This window comes from Diadema setosum, chromosome 2, assembly GCF_964275005.1.
Source record: "Diadema setosum chromosome 2, eeDiaSeto1, whole genome shotgun sequence".
In the NCBI taxonomy this organism is placed as follows: domain Eukaryota; kingdom Metazoa; phylum Echinodermata; class Echinoidea; order Diadematoida; family Diadematidae; genus Diadema; species Diadema setosum.
Window position 1 is genome coordinate 5,793,224 of NC_092686.1, and position 22,583 is coordinate 5,815,806.

Sequence of the window (22,583 nt, forward strand, 5' to 3'; positions counted from 1 at the left end):
GATAAGCGATTTTGCGCATGCGCAGAAGTTTTATTTTTCTCTGAAAGTCCGCGTCGCGAAAATTCTAAAGCTCCCTATCATCTACCTTTCAGACGGTCTTCCAGGAGCCTGATGACGTCATCGATCTGCGGGTCTTCGTCAAGACACACGGTCACCTCAACACGCGGCACTGCGATGTTGAATCCTTTATAGCGAGTCATGGATATAACGAGTAATTGACGTCACTGGGTTATGATTGTGACATGTCACGGTAAAGCAAACGTCTTGATTTTTACAATGTTAATCAAAATCAATAGAGTCTTTTCATGATCCTTAGAAGGAAATGTGCGCTTCACAGTCTGACAATTTTTTTTTTATACAAAAAAAAATATTTGCATTTCATATTATTTGTTTTAGGTTATTCAAACGAAAACGTTCGTGGTTGAAGATATAAAATTCATGAACAACAAAGTGGAGAATGAAGATGGGTAAAACAAACTAGGTCACAACAGAGGAAAAAGTTGTGCATTTTGTAGAAGCTCCGCAATTATCTCAAGTATAGTAACAAAGATTGTCGATAATCGTTCATAATCTACGCACTTCATTTAAAAAAAAAAAATGACTGGAGTGCAGCTGGTAACTCGAGACAGATCCATTCATTCAGTTTTCAAAATCAATAGATTTAGTTATCAAAGCAAGGAGAGGAAATCAACATCCACTCATTCATTTGTTCTTTGATTAATTACTCCATTACCTTATTTCTTTTTCCATCTTCAACCGATTAAAACAAATTTATTTTACAGAAAATAAATGTGCGGTTTAATTCTAGTGTCGATGCAAACTTTCGCCGGACACATCAATAAAATATTGAAACATAGATACGTGTAGCCTTCTACTAGAAAGGCGAAGGTACATGGTGACGGTAATAATTATCCGGTCTAATTGAGCCTTAAAGAGTGTCTTCCTTACGTCACCATTTATTGTTTGAATTCCCTGATAGATGTGTGCATTGAAGAAATAGAAAATTAATGTGAATGACCATAAAACTATGCAACCCGTCTTATGTGTCTCATGTTATTGGATGATAACCCAAGAAGATTGAAGGAAAAAAATCTTTGTCTCCTTATCAAAAAATATAGGCAATTCCTCCCCTTAACTTTGAATTTATGGTAAGAATAAAATGTAAACTCAACTATTTATGGTAATTGTTTTTAGCAAAGGCCAACGGGTGACAATAGGTTATATATATTTTCTTTCATCGTCGGACCAACTAAATACGGTATAACAATTATATGACGGAATTGAAGGTAAATTTTGACGAAAGTGAAGGTAAATTTATTTCCCTTGTAAAATTTAATGAAGGACAGCAAAATCAAAGAAAAGAAGATTACTTTGTGAAAACCTAAGCCATCTAAAACGAGCTTGCGTAGATCCTCGACGAAATCACGCAAGACCAACTCAGTGAAATAGACAAAACACCTCAGCAATCTTAAAAAAAAAAAGAAAAGAAAACCAAAATAAGGTATAGGGCATCAAACCCAAAGAAGGGAACAAGTTCTGCGCCTCTCATACCTGCCGGTAATGGGCTGGGGACCGGGGCAGGAGGCGGTGAGACGACCGTTAGATTTCTCGCTAGAGACTGTCGGGCCGTGCGGGGTAGCGGAGAGTTAATGAGTCGTAGGGCGAAGGGATTAACTTCGCTGGAGTGGCCTCCCTCTCGGCGAAAGACCAGTGCAGTGTAAGGATTGAAGAATCTGTATGTTGACGATTGGACGAATGTTATTTCTCTTTTTTTCTCAGCAATGCTAGTAGTCATATACATTTGATTTCTTTTTTTAAGAAGTTCACTTTTGTAGTATCGTATTGTCACTGTGTTAGAAAGCAGTGACACTACATTTTTTTTGCTACTGCGACAATTGCTCTGGTCTTTTTTTCCCAAGGACTTAGGGTAAGGGCTAGAGTTGCGACAGGGTTTTACATTTAGTTCGGTTTGAGGATTAGGATTAGGGTTAGGGTCATATAATATTTTGTGGGTATAATTTATGTTTGGTGTAGCGTGCAGATATTTTATGGGATCTATTGTAGCAGGTCGGAGTAAAATGTCAGGGAATCTCAAAGGGGGCTTTTTTAAAAGGAGCTATTCATATACATGGCAGTTCAAGTATTCTATTGAGAGAAGACGCAGTACAATTTTTTAAAGGTCATATATCATTACGCTAAACAATAAGATGTGAATTAGAAACAACCTGTGTATGACTCATTTTAGTGTCTGGAGACAAATCTAGCTAGGATGTCATTTTTTACTTCAATAAAATATGGTACAATGCAGTATTACATCTGATACTATCCCCCTAGATTCCCAGTAAAAATGCGCAAAATTATTGTGGACCGAGGAACTCGTGTAACAGTCCCTGACGAATTTGTGTATCCAACAGCATTTATATGATTGAAACCAGTATGACAATTACATCAAGTAGGCACTACAGAGATGTATGTTATGCACATCTTTTATCAAGCATTTCATATCTTTCTAAAAAGTACTGCTTCACATTAGTTTAAAACATAATGCACCCCAGTGGTTCCTTTTCTGCACACAATGAAGTGCTCGGATACATTCGGATAGTGATCCGGAGGCAATCTGTGATCGCTCGTCACTCGTAGGCCTACCTGTGCTGGACCGACTTGTCCCGGATCTCCCCTTCACCAACCATGCTGTATTCGGGCGTGTCTTCGCTGAGCGCCCTCTGTCGGCGGAGAGTCTGGATTATGTGGTAGGCCCAGATGCGCTTGATGACGTCATCAGGAACGTCGTCGTCTAGCAAAAACCGCGATGGAATCTGGCAGAAGAAGCATGCATTGTAAATATCACTTTGCAACTTTACTCTTCACTGTTTATTTGTGAACAATTTGCAACAAGACAGTCTAATTTAGTCACATGAGCATCACTATGTCACTGCTTTGTCGTTGGTTTTTAATCATACTGACATGTTGGACCTACACGCGAAAGGAAATAGTTGCTTTCAGCATAATGCACACCTACGATCTTAACACATATAAACGGAGCAATAGAATGTTATGACAAGAGATGTGAAAATTTAACTATAATATTCATGCATTGTTATGCTGTAAAAGTGAAAAGCTTATATATGCAAGTCTTGACATTGCGAATTCTAACGAACTCTAACGACATACAATTCAAGTTATTCTGCTTTTTGTTAATGTACATATTAACGTTGTTGTTAAACTATTACCGTACATTATCTGTAGTAAAGTATCGACATCGGCAGTTACCTTAAACAAGACGATCTGAGAGTCTTTGAAATGCACAAATTTAAGTCTCCTAAACTTACGTGTATATTACCCCGACTTCTTAAGGTAACGTCATCGGAAGCCGTCCGCGCGTACACGTAGGAGTTGAGGGTGTTGTACGGGAGGTCCGGGTTCAGTCGTCCCACTACAAGCAACTCGGAGCCGTTGAAGTAGTTTGGAAATGCGCGCTCACTGAGAGTATTTGGCATGACGCCGCGCGAATACCGGAATTCCACGTCATGCAGAAGGGGCGTGGCCACCTCGAGGTAAAAGTTTTCAAGTAGCTCCCTCGCGTCCGCACGCTCTGGAATGCGACGAGCGACTCCATGGTTCTATTAAAAAAAAAATACAGATCACGGTTATAATATTTTATTTCGCAAGGAATTAGTACATTTCCGATTATCGTATCGCCGTGTATGAGTAGAATCCGAGCGATGCGAATCCACCAAAGTTGACTTTGCATACTTTTCATTCTTACATTGGAAGAACAATCATGCGCCAGCTCTCGTAGAACATTCATCAAACATGACACAAAGGGTAACAAAATTACAAAACGTCAAACGGCACAAAACGTACAAACATGGCCAAGAATGTGTCAATCAGTTGTCAATAGGACAGTTCCAATGATTATACCTCGTCGACGGTGTGACTCTTCAACTACACATTCACCACACATTCTGTGAAATAGGATCATGTTTGATGTGCGGCAAAGGCGTGGAGTACCAGTGCCTCCTGCACTACAGACTTGCCTTACAACAACGGTGGGTCACCTCATAGAATTGTGACTTTCACAAACCTGTAGCGCCAGACGCGTCAGGAAAGGGAAGTCCACGTCGGCCCCGAAGCCGAGGCAGAAGAGAGAGAAGTCGCCGCCGATGGCTTCGTGGACGTTCCTCTCGATAATAGCCTTGTCGGTCTCCCCGTGGTTGGGGTTGCCGTCGGTGAGAACGATGAGCATGGAGACGATCTCCTCGTCGGGGGCGTGCGTCTCGCTCTCGGCTCGTAGCATTCTCACCCCCGAGATGATGGCCTTGTGGAGGTTGGTGTCTGGTGGATGGATGGAGTACACAAGTGACAACCCGAAAACTGTACCCGTTCTGCATAATCATTCCGATCATATCATATCATCTCTTTTTTCCGCATATCCACATTTCAGAATATCTTTGGGGTCATAATCAACAGCACTTTGGAGCATTGCAAGGTGAATATGATAGATTCTTTTTTTTTTTTTTTTAAAGAAGCAGGTTTAGGCCTGAATTTATGTGCAAAATGGCAATTTCCATCCATTTCAATTGATAACCGTAAGCTTTGATCACATGAGAGGGTATTGCACAACTCTCATGAAATGAATGCTTTGAGCAATCCATGTACAAAATTGGAGGCACCGCTCAGAGTATGCTCCATTTCCTACGGTAAAATACTTGGTCAGGGTTCCTTTATTTATTTTTTTTTTTTTTTTTTTGGGGGGGGGGGAGGGGTCATGCGATGATAATTTTTGCCACTTCTATGAGTATTATTTAAAAAAAAAAAAGGAAAACGTATTGTTACGAAAGCGCAATTTTGCTGATGAGGTCTCTTTTAGCCTATAGCGAACGATCACGTGGTTAAACAGACTCACTGTCCATCTCCTGTAGATTACGGACGAAGCGTTTGGCTCTGCGAACGTTCTCCCTGGTCGAGTACAGCATGCCTTCGCTGTCCAGGTAGTGGACGTCGTCGGAGAAGGGCAGGATGTTGAACTTGTCCGTCTCCGACATGTCGTCCAAGATCGTCGAGAGGGCGTCCTTCACCTGGGCCAGCTTCGTGCCGGCCATCGAGCCGCTAAGATCGATGACGAAGACGATGTTCTTGCGGAGAACGGAGAGACCGGACGGGGAGAAGAATTGGACGAAGTGGTCGTTCAGCACCTGCATGTGGTATTTCAATGTTTGTGGGAAGTGAACAAAGCGATCATTACACTTGTATTATCATCAACAGTTGAAAAACTCAGAGCTTTGGCAGTCAACCAAAAGTATCAAAAAATGATCTTACTTTCATGTTCATAAAAACCATTTGCTTGCTCCTCGTCAGTTTTATACGTTTTCATCACTCTCTATCCATTTTCTGTTATTAAAGGGGATGGCTGGTACCTGATCAGTGGGAATCACTGGGAATCCTGGGGCATGATTGTTCCAATCCTTGTGGGATTCATTTAAGAGTACATTATATATCTAGTATTGTGTGAAAATTATTTGCTTCAGAACGGTCTCATATTCAAGTAATGTGCAGTTTAATGCCCCGTCACTGTACAGGCATGCTAGCCTAGAAACATTAAACTGCACATTACTCGAATATGAGACCATTCTGATGCAAATAATTTTCACACAACAATAGATATATAATGTACTCTGAAATGAATCCCACAAGATTTGGAACAATCATCCCCCAGCATTCCCACTGATTCCCACTGATCACTTACTAGCAATCATCTTTAAGACCACAGTATAATTGTTTAATAAGTCCCCTTGGTCCACAACAGGAGTAAAAACGGTGTCCCACGATGTTGGAGCAACTATGATAAAATAACCCTCTAAGTCTAGGGCAAACGCTGCAGAGGCTCGCCAATGAGCTTTTCAAATAATAAAAAAAAAGAATCCTGACTCACTTCAATATATCCAGCGTTGTTACCATGCACCACGTCGTAGCGGACTACGTAGTCGGCCATGATGCCAGTAGGGGACACGCCCATCTGCTCGCGACTCCGAGGGGAATACCCTACCTCCCATCGGCCGGTATTGCGTCGCAGAACGTTGCGATCGAGTCGGATGGGACTCGTCGGGTCGGACTGGTCGAGCAGAAAGGGCTCGAGGTGGGCGATGCCCTGCGGCTCGATCACGATCGTTCGCAGATTCATTACTTCGACAACCTGATCGACACAGCAATAGAAAATTACATAATAACCACGATAAATCTGGAACTCTCACGAAGTGTCTTGTTACATCGTATTATTATGACTTCTCTCCAAAATCTGTTCAGCAATTTCTTGTATGTTATGATGAATATAAAGCTATCAGATTAGTTTGTAGTCTTGTCTAGGGGATATCACGAATGGAAATGACTTTAGATTAAAAAGTAAGACGAATTCAGACAACATGAAAATGCATAACAATTTGTAGTAATAATACTCTGACTCCATTAAAGTTGCCTAGGAAATGTTTGTGTAGCTGAAAATGAATATCAAGAGAAAACCAATCAATTTAAAACCACTTCATGAAAACGAAACATTGCAACATTGAACCATCCAGTCAGATCAAAGCAGACAAAGTATGTATAAATGGATTATGTCATACGAAAGTTTCAGTCGGTTCAGCTACCAAGTGTAGGCAAAGGTTCAATACGTTACCCGATTGTCTTCAGTCTTCGATGTTGTTGGTCCTCGAAAATGCGCCATGTCAAGTATGAATATTATCATGAACTGATAAAACACAAATATTTGTACGTAAAGAGGGGCATAGTGTAAAAATACATATATCATTACGAAATGACACCCCTTGAGAATAGTATTTTGATACCTGTTCAGGGAAGACGCCGATCTTCTGCTCGTAAAGCCCAAGTCGTCTCGCCAGGAGCATTTCGTAAGTTAGCCTAAAGTACGCCCTCTCCATCGGCTCCACAGGTACTGATAACACCAACAGGTTGTTCTCAAGATCTCCCCTTGGTATACACAAAAAGAACATGAAACAGAAATAAAAACAACAACAACTATGAAATTATACTGTTTTCTGGACAATAGCATGGAGCGTGCTCCTGTTACATTACTTATCTATTTGTTATCACTTTCTTCACAAAAACCAACAGCGATTTATTGGCAATCATTGATAAAACAACAAAATCATATTGATAATAGTAATAATATTGAAAGCAGCCTAAGAGGAGTTAACATATTTTATATTTCATCATCCATTAAAATCGGGAAGTAAAGAACCTGCAAATAAATCCCTGGCAAAAACTGAGAGAGAATCAGAACATTAGGTCAAAGCACTAAAAACGGGAACTTCTGTTTATTTTTTTAGAATACCGCCTTACAGATAACAATACCACGATTCTTCTCTTTTACATAATCGCATTGACATGATTGAGGCATACAAAAAATCTTAGGCTATACATGACGTCAGTGGAGAACAGTCATCCTGTAATTGTGGTTGCGGAATATCATACCTTGAAACTTATGAACATGGATAAAAGTCCCTTCAGAGTTTTACAGAAAGGATTGAAACGCAAGAATGTCCAGTGGGGATTCATGTGAAGGGGTTCGGACGAGATTTCAAATCTCACCATACGTACTACAAGTTATAGGCGTTACTTGATATGGAAAGAGCTATCATATGCAAAATAGCCATCCATTTCAAAGGCAAAATAATACAAAGTCCATAGCTTTATTGTTCTGAAATCATGTGCATGTGGCTGATATATCTGATGTACTGTGGCACAAAACTTACAGAGGAGAGAGAATGCCGCCACTTCTACCGATTTCGAGGTTCCCCAGACCCAGCCCGGCGGTGTCCTGCGGGTTCGTTACTTCGCTGCTGTACTCACGTCCATTTACAATTCTACGAAATACAAAAAAAAAACAAAAAAAAAAAACACACACACAAAAAAAAACCTCAGAGACAGAAAATTTATGACATACTAATCATTCAAGGCTGAATAATTGTTGTCTTCAAGATTATAAAAAAGAAAGATTGCAATGGTAAGGTAAGGATAAGTCCAAGATTTAATGCATTGTCAGGGTCCTTTATGAGAATTATTTAAAAAAAAACAACCGACAACTAGCTTAATCATTACCGCAAACACTGACAAATTTGTCAGGATTTGAATGAGTATAATAATGTCATCACAATGTTACGAAAAGCAAAGGTGAACCAACTCTGGTATGGTATCTGGCACAGTATTGGTTGGTATCAATATATCATATATCGACAGTGTATCATAGGCACTTGTTCCTATACTACGCAAATTGTGTTCTGACACAGTTTCTCCCATGTATTATCTTTGTGAGATGGACACGTCTCTATCTCACAACACACAACACAACACACAAAAACACAACAAACTTTGATGAAAGACAGGATTAATAAGACTAAGTCATGACACCGATTACACTTTGACACCATCGAAAACAACTCTTCTTCCAGCAGGGTCCTTAGACTAAGCATAAGTGAAAGATACCAAACAACAATTAAAAAAAAAATCAAACACCACTTTATGTGTCATTTTGGTTCATATCTATTAAAATGCAAGTGATTTTTTTTTTCATGCAACACGGCACAATTTGCTTCAGTAATGTATTGTAATGAACAGACTCCCGTTTATACGCTGTCATTTTTTTTCTTTTTACTCTCTGGTTCTAGAAAGATTTTATTCCATGCAGTGACAAACTCATTTTTTGTAGAGTCTGATTCAGAAAGGAGTCGCAACAAAATCCCAGTTTATATGGACAATCCGTAATTATTTGTGTAGTCGTTTTGCGACTTACATGGTAAGATTGGAGATAAAGGCGTCCTCGGGAATCTTTTGCTTGAAGACGGCCTGGCCCGGGGTTGAGCCCTCGTTCTGCATTTCGACCTGGATGGTGGTCACGGCGTAGCGCAGTACGATCACGGACATGACGTCGAATCGAACCATGTTCACGTTGACCTTAACCGGCACGAAACGGGAGAGCACGACATGACATGACTAATGATGTTATCCCTTGCACCTCGGTATCAATTGAATTATTACTAAACTATCGAGTTAAAGGGGAAGGCTAGTAACTGATCAGTGGAAATCAATGGAAATGCTGGGAGATGATTGTTCCAATCCTTATGGGATTCATTCAAGAGTACATTATCATATCTATTGTTGTGTGAAAACTATTTGCTTCAGAATGGTCTCATATTCAAGTAATGTGCAGTTTAATGTTTCCAGGTAAGCGTCCCTGGTCAGTGACGGGGCATTAATCTGCACATTACTTGAATATGAGACCGTTCTGAAGCAAATGATTTTCACACAACAGTAGATATACAATGTACTCTTAAATGAATCCCACAAGGATTGGAACAATCATCCCCCAGCATTCGCACTGATTCCCACTGATCAGGTACTAGCCTTCCCCTTTAAGAAAAAAAAAATAAATCGAATATTACTTACTCCATCCTGTCCATGGAGACAGCGGTCACTTTCTTTGCAAGTATTCACAAAGTAAAACTGTTACAACGTGTGTTAGGTTTCCATTACGAATCAAGATGAACTTTGACCGTTCAATTTGCAGAAAATCATCCCTGATTTGTGTGTGTTTTCCATGGTTAAAATGTAGTCCTTAGCTTGGAAACAGTTTTCATCAAATTTTGATTTCAAAGTGTAACATTTCAAAGTGTAAGCATACACTTCTTAAGAGTATCCCACATGCACTTACATCATTTTCCATAGCGAGAGGCGCGTCTTGGATCTTCACAGGAGGTTGAGTTCGCCCATTAGAATCTAGATAATAATTGCAAAAGTACATGTTTGAAATTGATTGAGTTTGATAATTGTGTATGGATCGTCAAGCAAAAACTAGGCAATAATCAGCCAGGAAGCAACAAGAAGCGATGATAGTCTGCACAAGGAGTATGAGCATTCTCAATGCAAAGTTGCGTGCTTCATGCCCTCTTCCCTCCAACTTGCAAAGAAGAGCCATACTCTGTAATCTACAATGAATTGTAAGAGACTTAAAATCACCAACAGCTGACGAGCTGTTAATTCTGTTGCAGCTGCTTCGAAAGTTGAATTTACTGCAAGGGATTTCCCAAATAGATCAATGACTGCAGTACCCTAAACGGGCTGCTGTATTCTAAAGGAGGTTCCTTTGGCTGTGTAAACCAGTGACGTTAAACCAACATTTCTTCACTCATTGATGGAATGGCATGCCTTTCAACAAGATAACGTATTGTTACATGCTTTTCTGAAGCAAGCCATGCACTTAAATTGATCCAGAAACGTCCACTTACGACTCACACAAAACGCATTTTGGCATTTTGATTTGTTTTGCCATTTTGAACAAATTTTGTGCAAGCAGTGACAAATTGAATTTCCTTCATGGTATATTATGTTAAGTGCTCGAAAGGATCCTTTACCAATTTGTCAACAGAATATCACGTGATTATGACAAGGAATCTTACTGATAGCGTCCTTCAGGAGATCACGGGGACTGTTCGCCATGCTGTAACCCGGAAGCGGAAACCGGCCACTCGTGCCGTCAAGCGGTTCCCCGGTCCGCGGGTCCGACAGCGTCATGGGCGTGAGCGGGGTGACGAGATTGTGCTGTCGGGCCAGTGTGATGATGCGGTCGGCAATGGCGCTGCGCTGGCTGTGGTCCGTGCTCTTGCCGTACTGCCGGATTAGGTCTTCCAACCTCTTCAGGACCCAGATTCGCTGGACCACGTTAGGCACAGTGCGCCCGTAGTTGAGTTCCGGCGACGTCCTCTGACATGACATGGGCATCAAAATAATATGAAAGAAAAAGAAAATGTTACATTTGTTATTTTTGACTACCACTTAAAAAACCCAAACAAACAAAAAACCACGTTGTCACGATCGAATATCCTCCAAGTGTATTCATTATATCGCTGAACAGGAAAGCCTCGTGTGTACACCATGTACACTGCGATAGATATATTATGTGGAGTTACATACCCTGATGTCTGTATTCCAGCGCCGTTGTCCAGGACCCTCGGCCGAAGTCAGATCGACCACGCCCCGAAGGTTGCTCGACGACGGGTTGTCGTACAGCCGACCTGCCACCACTAGCTCGGAACCGTCGAAGTAGACGGGGAATCGCCGGTCTGTGAGACTCTCTGGATTGGCCACGTCACCGGGGTACCTGGGAAGTGGTAAAGATAGGATGAAAGATAACGGGGGTTTACAGCCGCCAAAGAGGGTTTGCTTAGGCAGACGTTTGATTGTCTGTTTGTTTGTTGTTGTTTTTTCTGTCGGCAATATTACTTGAAAAGTTATGGACGGAATTTGATGAGATTTTCTGGGTATAATACTCCTGCTGGGGTAAAACCAACAATACAACCTTTTTAAAAGAAAAAAAAAAACCTTAAAAGTTTCGCGATCTAGACATTGAAACGGACCCAAACCAATTCCCAATAAATTGGATGTTAGAATCAAGAATATTACTTCATAGTGACGTCGAAAAGAAGTGGACGGTACAGCTCGTAGTAGAAGTCGCGCAGCTGATCGGCGGCGCTGGCGTCCTCGTAAATCATCCGGGCGATGCCGTCGTTTTCGAAGGCAAGTTTGACCAGGAGATCGAAATCAGCGAGGCGCCCGAAGCCCAGGGTGTAGAGCGAGTGATCGCCGTCGATGGCTTCGCGGGCGTTGTCGAGTATTTCCTGCGGGTCAGTGACGCCCACGGACGGGATACCGTCGGTGAGGAGAACGATCATGCTCAGGTACTCGTCACCCGGCCGGTTGTATACAGCCTCGCTGTCTAGTAGCTCGTCAGCCTTCAGAATAGCCTCGTTCAAGTTAGTTTCTTGATTCAAGAGAAACAGCAAAAATTATTGATCCGTGATCACCAGCTACCCTAGCATTCAATACACTGCATATTATGAGATGTTAGAATAGGCAGATGTGCAGAACGATTTACTTCGCCAAAACAGGATATTTTTTTTTTGATAAATGATCTAAAAGCTCGCATTGATTCTCCTCTATCTGGTAATTGCCTTTATTTTTCCTACATTATACTCAGTATGTCAAGACGAGAAACGCAGAACCTCTTTGTTTTTAAAATGACATTGACATCTAAAGGAAACGCAAAAGAAAAAAGAAAATAAAAACAAAAGCAATGAATGTCTATAAACTTGAGTGTTTATGGACGGGACAGGAGGCAAATGAACAAATGTCCCAGAGTTTCAGAAATTTGAATTTATGAATAGATGACAGATAGGTGTTTGAATAAACACGGAAAGAATCGTTAAAAAAAACACACACGAATAAACTTCAACGCACCAGAATCATCTACCAAGCTGTCGATAAACGCCTTGGCCTCTGTAATGTAGCGGGCGTTAGCGGGGGCCAGACGGCTGTTTGCCCTCCAATACCTCACTCCGTCCGAGAAGGTGATGATGCTGAAGTAGTCCCTGGGGTTGAGGTTGTCCAGCATCGTCTTCAGAGCCTCTTTGGTCTGGCTCAGCTTGGTGCCGTACATCGATGCGCTGACGTCGATGACAAAGACGATCTGCTTGTTCAGCACGTTCAGTTCAGAAGGTGAGAAGAAGTGGACGAAGTGATTTCCCTGAACCTGTCGATCAAAGGATGATAGAAATGGGAAAAAAATCGACATGATCCATATTACAGATGCTGACAACGATTGATAACTTTTATGTTTATTCTAGCTTCGGAAAATATTTTTTTAATGAATTTCAATGACCAGCGTGACGAGTTGATACATTAGGTCAATGGAACATGCTGCCCACCTGTGTGTGACTTCATGACATGATCGAAATTATATATGCTGATAAGATAATAACTTTGTGTTCAATCTAGCCAAAAAAAATGTTTTTTTCTTGGTTTTCAATGATCGCGTGACCAGATGAGACATTGAGGTCAGTGTAGCTTCTTGCTGCTCACCTGTGTGTGACTACCGGCGGGTGTGTGTCGGACGTCGTACTTGATGACGATGTCGCCATTGATGCCGCGGTGGGAGTAGAAGGCCTGGTCGTAGACCGTGGGAAAGAATTGGAAGCGCGATCGTGTGGGACCTTCCCGCGTGATTCCCGTGGCGAGGTTGATCGTCTGCGGACCGCGGGAGGTGTCCCCCTGGTAGGATGCCGTCATCTCCTCGACACGCTGCGGCTCGGTCACTAAGACATCGATGCCAAAATCATCCACGAGCTGTCAGGAGAAGCAGAATTCCAACAGTAAGACATCTGTATCGCTGTTCCTCTCCTCTATAGTGATCAACCATGTCATAATGCTTGACATTTGAATAACAAGACCAGGGAGGCATTTCATGAAGCAGTTTGGTTGGATATTTTTCTGACAAACTGTTCCAAGGTACTGAAATCCTTGCATCTGATTGGCTGAGACCAAATTTGTCCGACAACCTTGTCGGACAAAATGCTTCATGAAATCCCCCCCCCCCCACGGTCAAACATTCGATTATAAAGACAGATATTGAAATAAAGAAAGTATCAATGCAGAGGGATGAAGATGCGCAATGACCATTTTTTAAAGCAACCATAGCACAAGATGGATATGATTATAGCAGTAATGTCTTCATGTTTGTTTGTTTGTTTTTCAGTAATGAAGCATGTAAGGTTTTCTAAAATCAGCGAATATACGGCATTCAGCTAATCCTTTCTTCATTCACTCATCTATTCGTCCATCTATCCAGTCCTACCTTCATTCATCCGTTCACAAGGTCATCCATTTATAGATCTATCCACACATTCATCTCTTCATCCGTGCGGGCCACCTGCTTACCTGGCGAGGTGACACGCTGATCCGCTGCTCGTACTGTCCGCGCACGCGCTTCAAGAGTTCGTCGTAGGTCAGGGCAAAGGTCACAGGTATGTTTGGTCTCACACTCGGAACTCGCATCACGAAAGCATCCTTTGTTGGATCCCTACAGTGTGGAAGTAATGAAAGGGATCGTACAGTTTTGGTTGAGACCTAATTTCAGGTTTCTAACATTTTTTGGTGAGATAATGAGAACCTCTTTATGAAATATAAAAGAACATGTAATTCTATGAGGAATTCAACGTTTATTTGACGAAAATTGGTTTTGAAATGGCTGAGATATCCAAAAAAGAGTGATTCTCATAAAGTGTGGGACTTTATTATGAATGCTTTGTTTTACCTTGTTTTTGGATGTTTCAGTCATTCCAAACCCGATTTTCATCAAATAAACTTTGAATTCCTCTTAAAATGGTATGCTCTGTACTACATCATAAGTGTTTTCTTGGTATCTTGCAAAAAGTTAAAAGCCCAATTCTCATCTCCACCAATACTGTACCATTCCTTGAAACGTATGGACAAATATCGTACTATTTCAAAAGTATTACAGTCGTTACATAGCATGGCCACATTCCCATGCTGTCATTTCAGGAAACCAAAGGCCAAATATAAATGTGAATTGAGAGAAAGCAGCAGTTATGATTTTTTTTTTAAATATATATTTCGGTGCTGTCATCGTTGGATAATTCATGGAGTCATTATGGCCAGCAATATAATGAATATACAAAGAAAATTCAACATATTTTTCACTTTCTGTCTCGCATCACGAAAGAGCACTAGACTTACGTCTTTCAGAAGACAAGAGAAATGATATTACTCATAACATACGTCAGTAAGAAGTCGATGGAACGTGAACATTTCATGAAAAATGAAAATTTTTAGAATTTTCCTCATTTTTTAAGTTGTCCATAATGATTTCATGAAGTAAAGCAGTCGTCTCCTTACCAAAGGGTGACTGCACCGAAACTCTAAAAATTTGTAAGTTTTGAACGGATTGTCCGATTTTCCTCAAACATTCACTGATGAATTAAAATTTATCGTGTTCTTCTAATGTTGCTCCTTTCACTCAATGGACATTGATAATATGGGTTTTGGTTTCTTTCAAGAAAAGAGAGAGGCGTACCGGCCAGAGTGGTAGAATTAGGTCTAGAATAATGGGAAACAACCATCAAGTGCTTTCTTTTAGGAGCCTGGGGTTAGGTGTACTGCAGAAATCTAATCCCAGAATACATCATCTTGGAAAGCGCCATCATTGAAACAACATGCTAAGGTGGAAGAAGAAGAAGAAGATGACGAAGAGGAAGACGAAGGAGGAGGAGGAGGAGAAGGAGGACGGGGATGAAGAGGAAGAGTCAACGAAAAAGAACAGAATAAAGGAAATTACTTACCTTCTTGCCAGCATGGCAAGAACCTGTCCACTCGTGCTGGTCGCAAAGACGTTCCGCCATCTGTCGTCGCGAATATTCTGAACTATACCGCGGTATATCTGCCCTCCAACGTTACTGGATAGGAGCAAATGACGGCAGCCATATATGGGTGAAATGGTCACAAAGAATTAAGCAAGGAGTATGGATGTGTTTCCGTGCCATGTGCGCTATACAGATATCCTTTGTACGCATAATTTCTCTACTTACAGACTTACATTTGCGTTTCCAAAACATAATTTCAACACACATTCATCAATATATTTGCTCAAACAAGATCTAAATAATGAAAAAATGTAACTTATATTGCGTCAATCTAAATTCACTCTGTAGAGTGCTTAAAGGCAAAGAGAAAAAGAGGAGACGCCTGCAATGGCTCTTTAAGTGGTTTAAGATTCGCTTATAGATTTTCAAGTCCCTTGTTGTAAAGAATTATACATTTTCCACAGAAACTGGTCCATCTGATGGAATTACAAATCCGTTCAAACACTCACACATTAAAGTCGGATATGTAGGCCCCGCTCGGGACCTGCTGACTGAACTCGATGGGATGATTTCGGGTGTCCACGTTTTCATACTCAGCCTCGATCCTCGTTCTTGCGAGGCGCTCGGTTGTGTCCGATTCGACGTAGTATCTCCTTAAAATCACTGGATTTGCCTGATGATAAATTTCAGTAAACACCTCATAAAAAACTTTTTAATTCTTTGGTAATTACAGTAGGCTCAATAGGCAAAGTGATTAACATTATGCTTCTGTAAAGATATTCCGTATCATTAACATCATTATCATCAGGTGGCATAATTTTCTGATTTGAACTACTTTTGAGTCGACATATTCAAAATCCATGCATTACCACTAATATATTAAGTCAACTGACTTACACATTTTTTAAATTTTGTTGGGTAAAAAATCATGATATCTAGGCAAACATTTTACAATCAAACCACCTATTATGTTTAAGTGACTCGGTAAAAGTTAATTTTCGAAGCAGACCACCCGAATTGGGCTAGGATTATGTAATCTCAAAGATTAATAAAGGGTTGTTAGTGAAAGCACCACAGTGATGTTATTATAACCAATTATTTATGGAAATTTTGAGCAAAGGTAGGAAACTTTTATACAAAATTGAATATTGAATTGAATATCTTCCAATCATCTAACTCCATGTCAAACTGACGCTACACAATAAAACCCGCAACATTATAAGTATCTAAAGCGTCTTGTCTCTTCCCTTTACTGACCATAACTCAGTCTCCATTTTTGTCTAATTCGTCGAAATCTATCCGTATATTTCCATTTGGTTCACTCCCTAAACTTAGACACAACTTTCTTCCTGAGATTCATTCTTTCTCGATATATCAATATCTGATAAAAAAAAACAACCCACAAACAACAGTGTAGAAGATGTGGAGGATTCCACATTACCCTGTGAGCAAAATGTATCTATCTTTTAAATCTACCTAGCCATCTATTCATCTACCTATCTATTCGTGATATTTTTTCCTTCTCTTCCCATTTCTGAAGAAATATGCAACTCACAATGCCGTCTTGCCCGTCTTCCTCGTCAGGGGGATCCGTGGGCATTATCGTGGTCGTGTCAGGGGCTTCCGTAGTTGTGGTCCTCCTGGTCGTTGAAGGCGCCTCTGTCGTCTGTATTTGCCTCGGCGGTAGAGCGCAGGCAGCACCACCGATCCCAGCCGCCACTTCCCCAACCCGTCCGTAGAGCGGGCCGTTGATTGTCCACTCAAAACCGCTCGGGCGTGTTTCAGTAATCCGTGATACGGTCACCGTGCCGTCGCCTCCTGCTGACCCCGAACTACCCGTGGGCACGCGTGACAGTACCATGTTCATCAATGGCGTCAGGAGATTGTAGCGACGCGCGAGTTCACGCGCGCGCTGTGCGATAGCGCGCCGGTCCATCGGATCGTCTGCCAGGCGATAACGGTCGAAGAGCTCGCGCATTGTCAGGAATGCGTAGGTCCGTTCCACAAAGTTAGGCGGTACATTTTCGTCATTGAGAGATGGCGGATTCTGGTTGATGAAGATACAACATGATATCGTTAAGTCGAGTTATTGAGTGATGTATGTTCATCTACAAGAAAAGAATTGTTATTACCATATCTAAAATTTTGTAAAGAAATCAACATTTTTGCACCCTAATTTAACAATATTGATTGCTTACCCTCTCGACTCTTCAAACTAATCTCCACGTCCCCAATCAAACTGAAACTGCTTTCACGCACACTTTACATTACACTAATTAAAAAAATGTATTGTTGGGGACATAGTTGTCTTTCCTCCAATTATTGTTAACAACAAATACATGTATTATTTACCACAACATTTTTTTTTTCACAAAGTTAACAGTAACGAAGAAAAGAAGAAAGTGGTTTTGCTTTACGCTTACGAAATAAGTGCAACTATACTATGGAATATTATCCCATGAATTACTGCTTAAATAGTCCTATCGGGTTTAGCTGTGCCCCGTTGTGAGCAGTTCCAAGTTTGAGCAATAACTTTCCCACATTATGTTGTTTAGTTTGAAAGATGTTAGTTACCCATTCCCTGCGTAGGTTTCAAATTAAAATTGAACTGTGTACAAATTACATGATGAGGACATTATTTTGAGCCTTAAAAGTTAAAAGTGGACATTGCCAGAGACTTTGACAAAGAATTGATCACTGGTACGAGAAAAAAAAAAGAAAGAAACAGAAGCGGGCGTATAGTGGTTATATATACCCGTATTATAATCCCATCTTCAGGAGTTGTGAAGTTTGACGTTCAACTACTTTGCCATAAAGACACAACTAAATAACCTGCAGTGCTGTTCTCATGAGCGACAGCGCGAATCTTCGGTTGGACGGAAGCATACCGACGATGTCGCGAAAAATGCGAAGCGATGAAATGCGTTTCCGGTCTCTGGACAACTTCCGGGTGAGAGAACGGTATCGATGAAGAAAGCTCAGTGGTGTACAACTTGAGGTAGATTTACGGACAATTAACTAGTCTGGATGTGTTGGGAGTGAAGATGGTTTTTGAGAGTCGCGTGAAATTGCGTTGCTTAAGGAGGAGTCTTTTTCGAGCACGATAAAAGTAAAAAGGAACTGAACGATATCGAGAGAGTAGACAGTGTTTTCTTTCTTTTTTTCTTTCTTGCTCTTTCTAGTAATGCGAACTTTGACAGTTTTGAGAACTTTCAACTTTGGACACTCAGGCTGGAGAGGGGAATTTCGTGTGTTTGTATTCGTCTGTTTGTTTTTAAAATCTCCTGCCTCCTCCATGTCCTCAAAAGATATTTTGTGTTCTTTTTCATTTTGTGGGTTGATTGATACCATGCAATATTGCTCAGTGCAGCATACACAAAGCTTGGGATTTATTCTATCGTACCTTTTTTTTTTATAAAGCTCAAAGAACAGCAAAGAGGAAAACAGACAATGGTTTGAGAAGCGAAGCAATGCAGTTACGAAATTCTTTTCGGAATTGAAAATGTTACTGAAATAGGAAGAATAGCGTCTACAAATCTTTATAGACGGTATAGTGGGGCAGATGTGAAAAAGATGCTCACATCCGGCGGAAAGTATGAAATTTTGCATATAGGGGTATTTTGGGGCGCTGATTTCAACAATTGCCGGATCCAAGAGATCTGGCCACGGGGTCCGCCGCCATTTTGAATTCCAATATGGCCGCCATCACAAAACAAATTTAAAGATCCCTATCTTCAGTTCTGAATGACCTGTGGCACCAAAATTTGGTACACATGAGCGTTTTGACATATTGCAATATTTGAAATCAGCGCCCCAAAATACCCCTATATGCAAAATTTCATACTTTCCGCCGGATGTGAGCATCTCGACCAAATTTTGTTACATATCTGCCCTACTAGTACAAGGAGAGACAGAATAAAGAAAGATTAGATATTACACCGGCTATGATGCAACAGCAAGAAAAAAAAAATAGGAAAAGAATTTGAAAGAGGAACTCAAAGCCAAAAGAATGAAGCAAATGAGAAGAAGAGAATCTATAAGATATGGAATAGTGATGGACGTTTTCGTTTGCTATGGGTTTTATATTTCTATGCTATTACCTATATTCTTTCTTTATTCATTTTTTGCTAAAATGTTGGTAGACTTTTTTTTTACTAGGCGACGCAGAATCTAAATGCAGAACTTGGCTCAAGGCAGAAGAAATTACAATAGAATAGGTATGTGCATGATATTCAGTGGTGATGTCCAAAAGACGTTTACTTCCCGACATATTTTGCGATGTATTGTGATCATGAAGAGTTGGTACACTTGAAAAGGATAGTAACATTTGACAGACCTTCACTGAGGTCCAGAATGGCCATATACATGATATACAACTGTACTGTGTTGATGAAACATCATCAGGGCAGTTGTCACTATCCATTCTATGAATGCATTCTATGAATGGCAGATGAAATCACCTGTTCTGGCAAATGATAGATACAAATTATCTACGAAGAAAAAGTGTCATCCTCTAAAAATCAGCCACGCAATGGCAGCAGCAGCAGCAGTAGCAGTAGCAACAATATTCCATGAAATTTTAAGCTCAGATTCGATCTATCGCGGATCTAAGTTAATGAACATCCCACATAGTGGGCCAACTCTGTTCATAAGAAGTAAGGCAGACGCATATTTGCTAAAGGTGCAGTTTTCACGGACACAAAATTACAAAATCCAAAGGAAAACAGATTTGACGTTGAACACGCAGAGTGCTCAATCTTCCATCTATTCGAGAGATAGAAAGTGCTTGAGGCTTTGAAAAGGATGATAGCAAACTAAGATATCAGAGTGTGATAAAAAGCCAAAATAACAAGAGTTTCGCCGCGTGCAAAGGTGTGTAACTGATATCAATACGTACCTGAAGCATCTCTAACCTTCGAGCATTCTTGTTAGATTGTGCAAAATGAACGGTGCATAGTGAGTATGTGCAAAGAGTGCATTGCAGTGGATATCGGATCAAATTAAATCAAATCAAATAAAAATATGTGAGATGATAATGATGAAAAGTGAAGTATTATAAAAACAATGTCTACAGCGCAGTATCAATATTATTAACACACTTATGAAGGCATTTTGATTACAGAACATTATACATTATGGCATTATAAATGACTGATTGCTATTGTTAAGAACGAATCTGTTGCCCTCAATCCCATGACGTTGTTTTGGTTTCAAACCGTAACGGTAAAATACCAGATGATCACAGAATTGACACATTTTTGCATTTCGCTTCATTTAGGTTTTGCCAGGAAACTGAAATGCCATGTCGGAGCATTCTTCCCTGTACTTTTTACCTATGTGTAAACAGGACAAGTTGACAAGAGACCCGAGGGTTTAGCGCTCACCTGAGCAGCGTACATTCATCTTATACATTTATGGCACTCCACGTGAGGCAAACTGTGATACTTCAATAATCTTGAAATTTGGGGATGCGGATGACCCCACGGGGACACCATCACCAGGTGATTTCTGCCACGTTTTCGCAGATTCTAGTCACTATTTTTCAAGAAGAATTTACGGAGTGTGAAAAATTAAGTTTTGTTTATTTCGGACCTAGGGGCCCCCGCATGAAGCACCACCTTCATTGTATAACTATGACTTTCTAACTCTAGTGATGAATTTTGCTAGGTTCGATCGAAATCGAGATACCATTTTTAAAAACAAGATGATAATGGTATTATAATACACAAGACAAAATGATACTGACTCAAAATGGATGACTCACGCTATTCGACTCAAATGAGCTTGAAATGGACTTAACCCCCCCAAAAAAGTAAGTTAAGCTGTTTAATCACGTATCCACTTCTAACGGAATACGTGCCAGGTATTTTGCGCCCAACCTTAACTAAGTCTTCAACTCAATATCTTCACAAAATGATTAGAAACGTTGGTGATTGGAGACATACCCTTAGGTTGACGTCCTCCTGGAATGTGATGACCCCGTTGGCACCCACTGCCGTAATCTTGATGGGCAAGTATCGAAGGTCATCCGACGTCAGCTGACCAGTGATGGCCAACTCCGACCCGTTGAAGTAATTCGGAAAGGTCAGCGTGGAGACGGAATTCAGGTCCACCGCGTTGTTGAGGTACTCCACGACGATGTTGAAGAGCAGGGGTGTTGCAACTTCATTGTAGACACCTGTTAAAATGGAAACAAGAGAATGGAATCGAGAGGAAGAAGATTTGATGCTGGAAAGGTACCTACAAAGTTTTGTACATTGGTTTTGAACAAAATTCGTAAAGAATTCGTGTTAGGTACTTCGATGGGTACAGAAAGTCATATTCCGAGGCTGTGAAATGTGCACAGTGATTTGGCTCATTCGGGAGCGCGTCTGCCTCCAAATACAAAGGACGTGGGTTCGATTCCCGAGTCTAAATGAGCAATGCTGTGTATGAATGTAACGTTCCCTCTAATAAGAGGCAAAGCACTCTGTCGCTCGGACAGGACATAAAATGGAGGTCTCATGTGTGAGAGAATCACAACTCATACACATAAAGGATCCCGCTTCATCTATTCATTGCAAAGGGTAGGGTGCATAATCCGGTGAAGTGGTCCCGCTTCATATCTGTGTGGACTCCATGGAAGACCAGCAAGTGCAGCTAAATGTTAGCTATCCAGCCATTTTCTCAGATGGAAAAGGAAACAAACAAACAAACAAAATTACGATGTTAATGCAAAGAAATTAAACTGAAAGACAGCGGTACAAAAATCATGCATCATCTCTACGCACCTCGTAGCTGTCCAGCAGCAGAGGAATCCTCGTAGATTCTGCGAGCCATCCCACGGTTCTGCAGAGCCAGTCGGACCAGGAAGTTGTAGTTGACCAATCTACCGAAGCCCAGCGTGACCAGCGAGCAGCGGTCATTGTTTGCCCGCTGGGCATTGCGCTCGATGGCGGACAAGCTGGTTACCCCTTCCGAGGGTTTGCCATCGGTGAGGAGGAAGAGGATGCACACCATCGGGTTGTTGATGCTGGAATTCATCGAGCCAGTGGTCTCCAGGAGTCGAAACCCATCCAAGAGGGCGTCGTTCAGGTTGGTTCCTGGATTTGTTTAGTTTTATTTTGTGTGAGTGTGTGTGTGAGGGGGGGGGATGGCAATGAATACAGGCTTGGTTACTGCGCATCGATCAAGTGTCCTATCCTGAAGCAAAGAGGAAAATGATACTAGAGCAATGGTGAAGACAGGAAGGGAGAGAAAGAAATGTAGGCCCCATATACATATCTAACTAAGCCAGGTATGACTTGAGATTCTTCTACATTTCTTCATTGATTCTCCTTATCCAATCAGCAGGGCAAGAGCATTCTAGAGAGAATTTTTTTT

The 22,583-nt window shown here is 41.0% G+C and overlaps 1 protein-coding gene across 1 annotated transcript in view; it reads right to left on the reverse strand.

Annotated features, from left to right (window-relative positions):
* Nucleotides 1-22,583, reverse strand: part of LOC140239255 (uncharacterized) — a 31,429-nt gene that overhangs the window by 3,176 nt on the left and 5,670 nt on the right. Inside the window, exons 7-29 of the mRNA XM_072319134.1 lie at nt 21,992-22,303; nt 21,167-21,399; nt 20,119-20,145; nt 16,777-17,268; nt 15,731-15,894; nt 15,201-15,314; nt 13,780-13,921; nt 12,925-13,188; nt 12,304-12,595; nt 11,470-11,827; nt 10,981-11,167; nt 10,467-10,770; nt 9,722-9,786; nt 8,804-8,964; nt 7,767-7,877; nt 6,840-6,981; nt 5,933-6,193; nt 4,907-5,195; nt 4,085-4,335; nt 3,330-3,620; nt 2,647-2,816; nt 1,552-1,733; nt 86-184 (exon numbers count right to left, since the gene is read on the reverse strand). Of these exons, the coding sequence (XP_072175235.1) occupies nt 86-184; nt 1,552-1,733; nt 2,647-2,816; nt 3,330-3,620; nt 4,085-4,335; nt 4,907-5,195; nt 5,933-6,193; nt 6,840-6,981; nt 7,767-7,877; nt 8,804-8,964; nt 9,722-9,786; nt 10,467-10,770; nt 10,981-11,167; nt 11,470-11,827; nt 12,304-12,595; nt 12,925-13,188; nt 13,780-13,921; nt 15,201-15,314; nt 15,731-15,894; nt 16,777-17,268; nt 20,119-20,145; nt 21,167-21,399; nt 21,992-22,303 (4,911 nt within the window). The remainder of the gene's footprint in view (nt 1-85; nt 185-1,551; nt 1,734-2,646; nt 2,817-3,329; nt 3,621-4,084; nt 4,336-4,906; nt 5,196-5,932; nt 6,194-6,839; nt 6,982-7,766; nt 7,878-8,803; nt 8,965-9,721; nt 9,787-10,466; nt 10,771-10,980; nt 11,168-11,469; nt 11,828-12,303; nt 12,596-12,924; nt 13,189-13,779; nt 13,922-15,200; nt 15,315-15,730; nt 15,895-16,776; nt 17,269-20,118; nt 20,146-21,166; nt 21,400-21,991; nt 22,304-22,583) is intronic.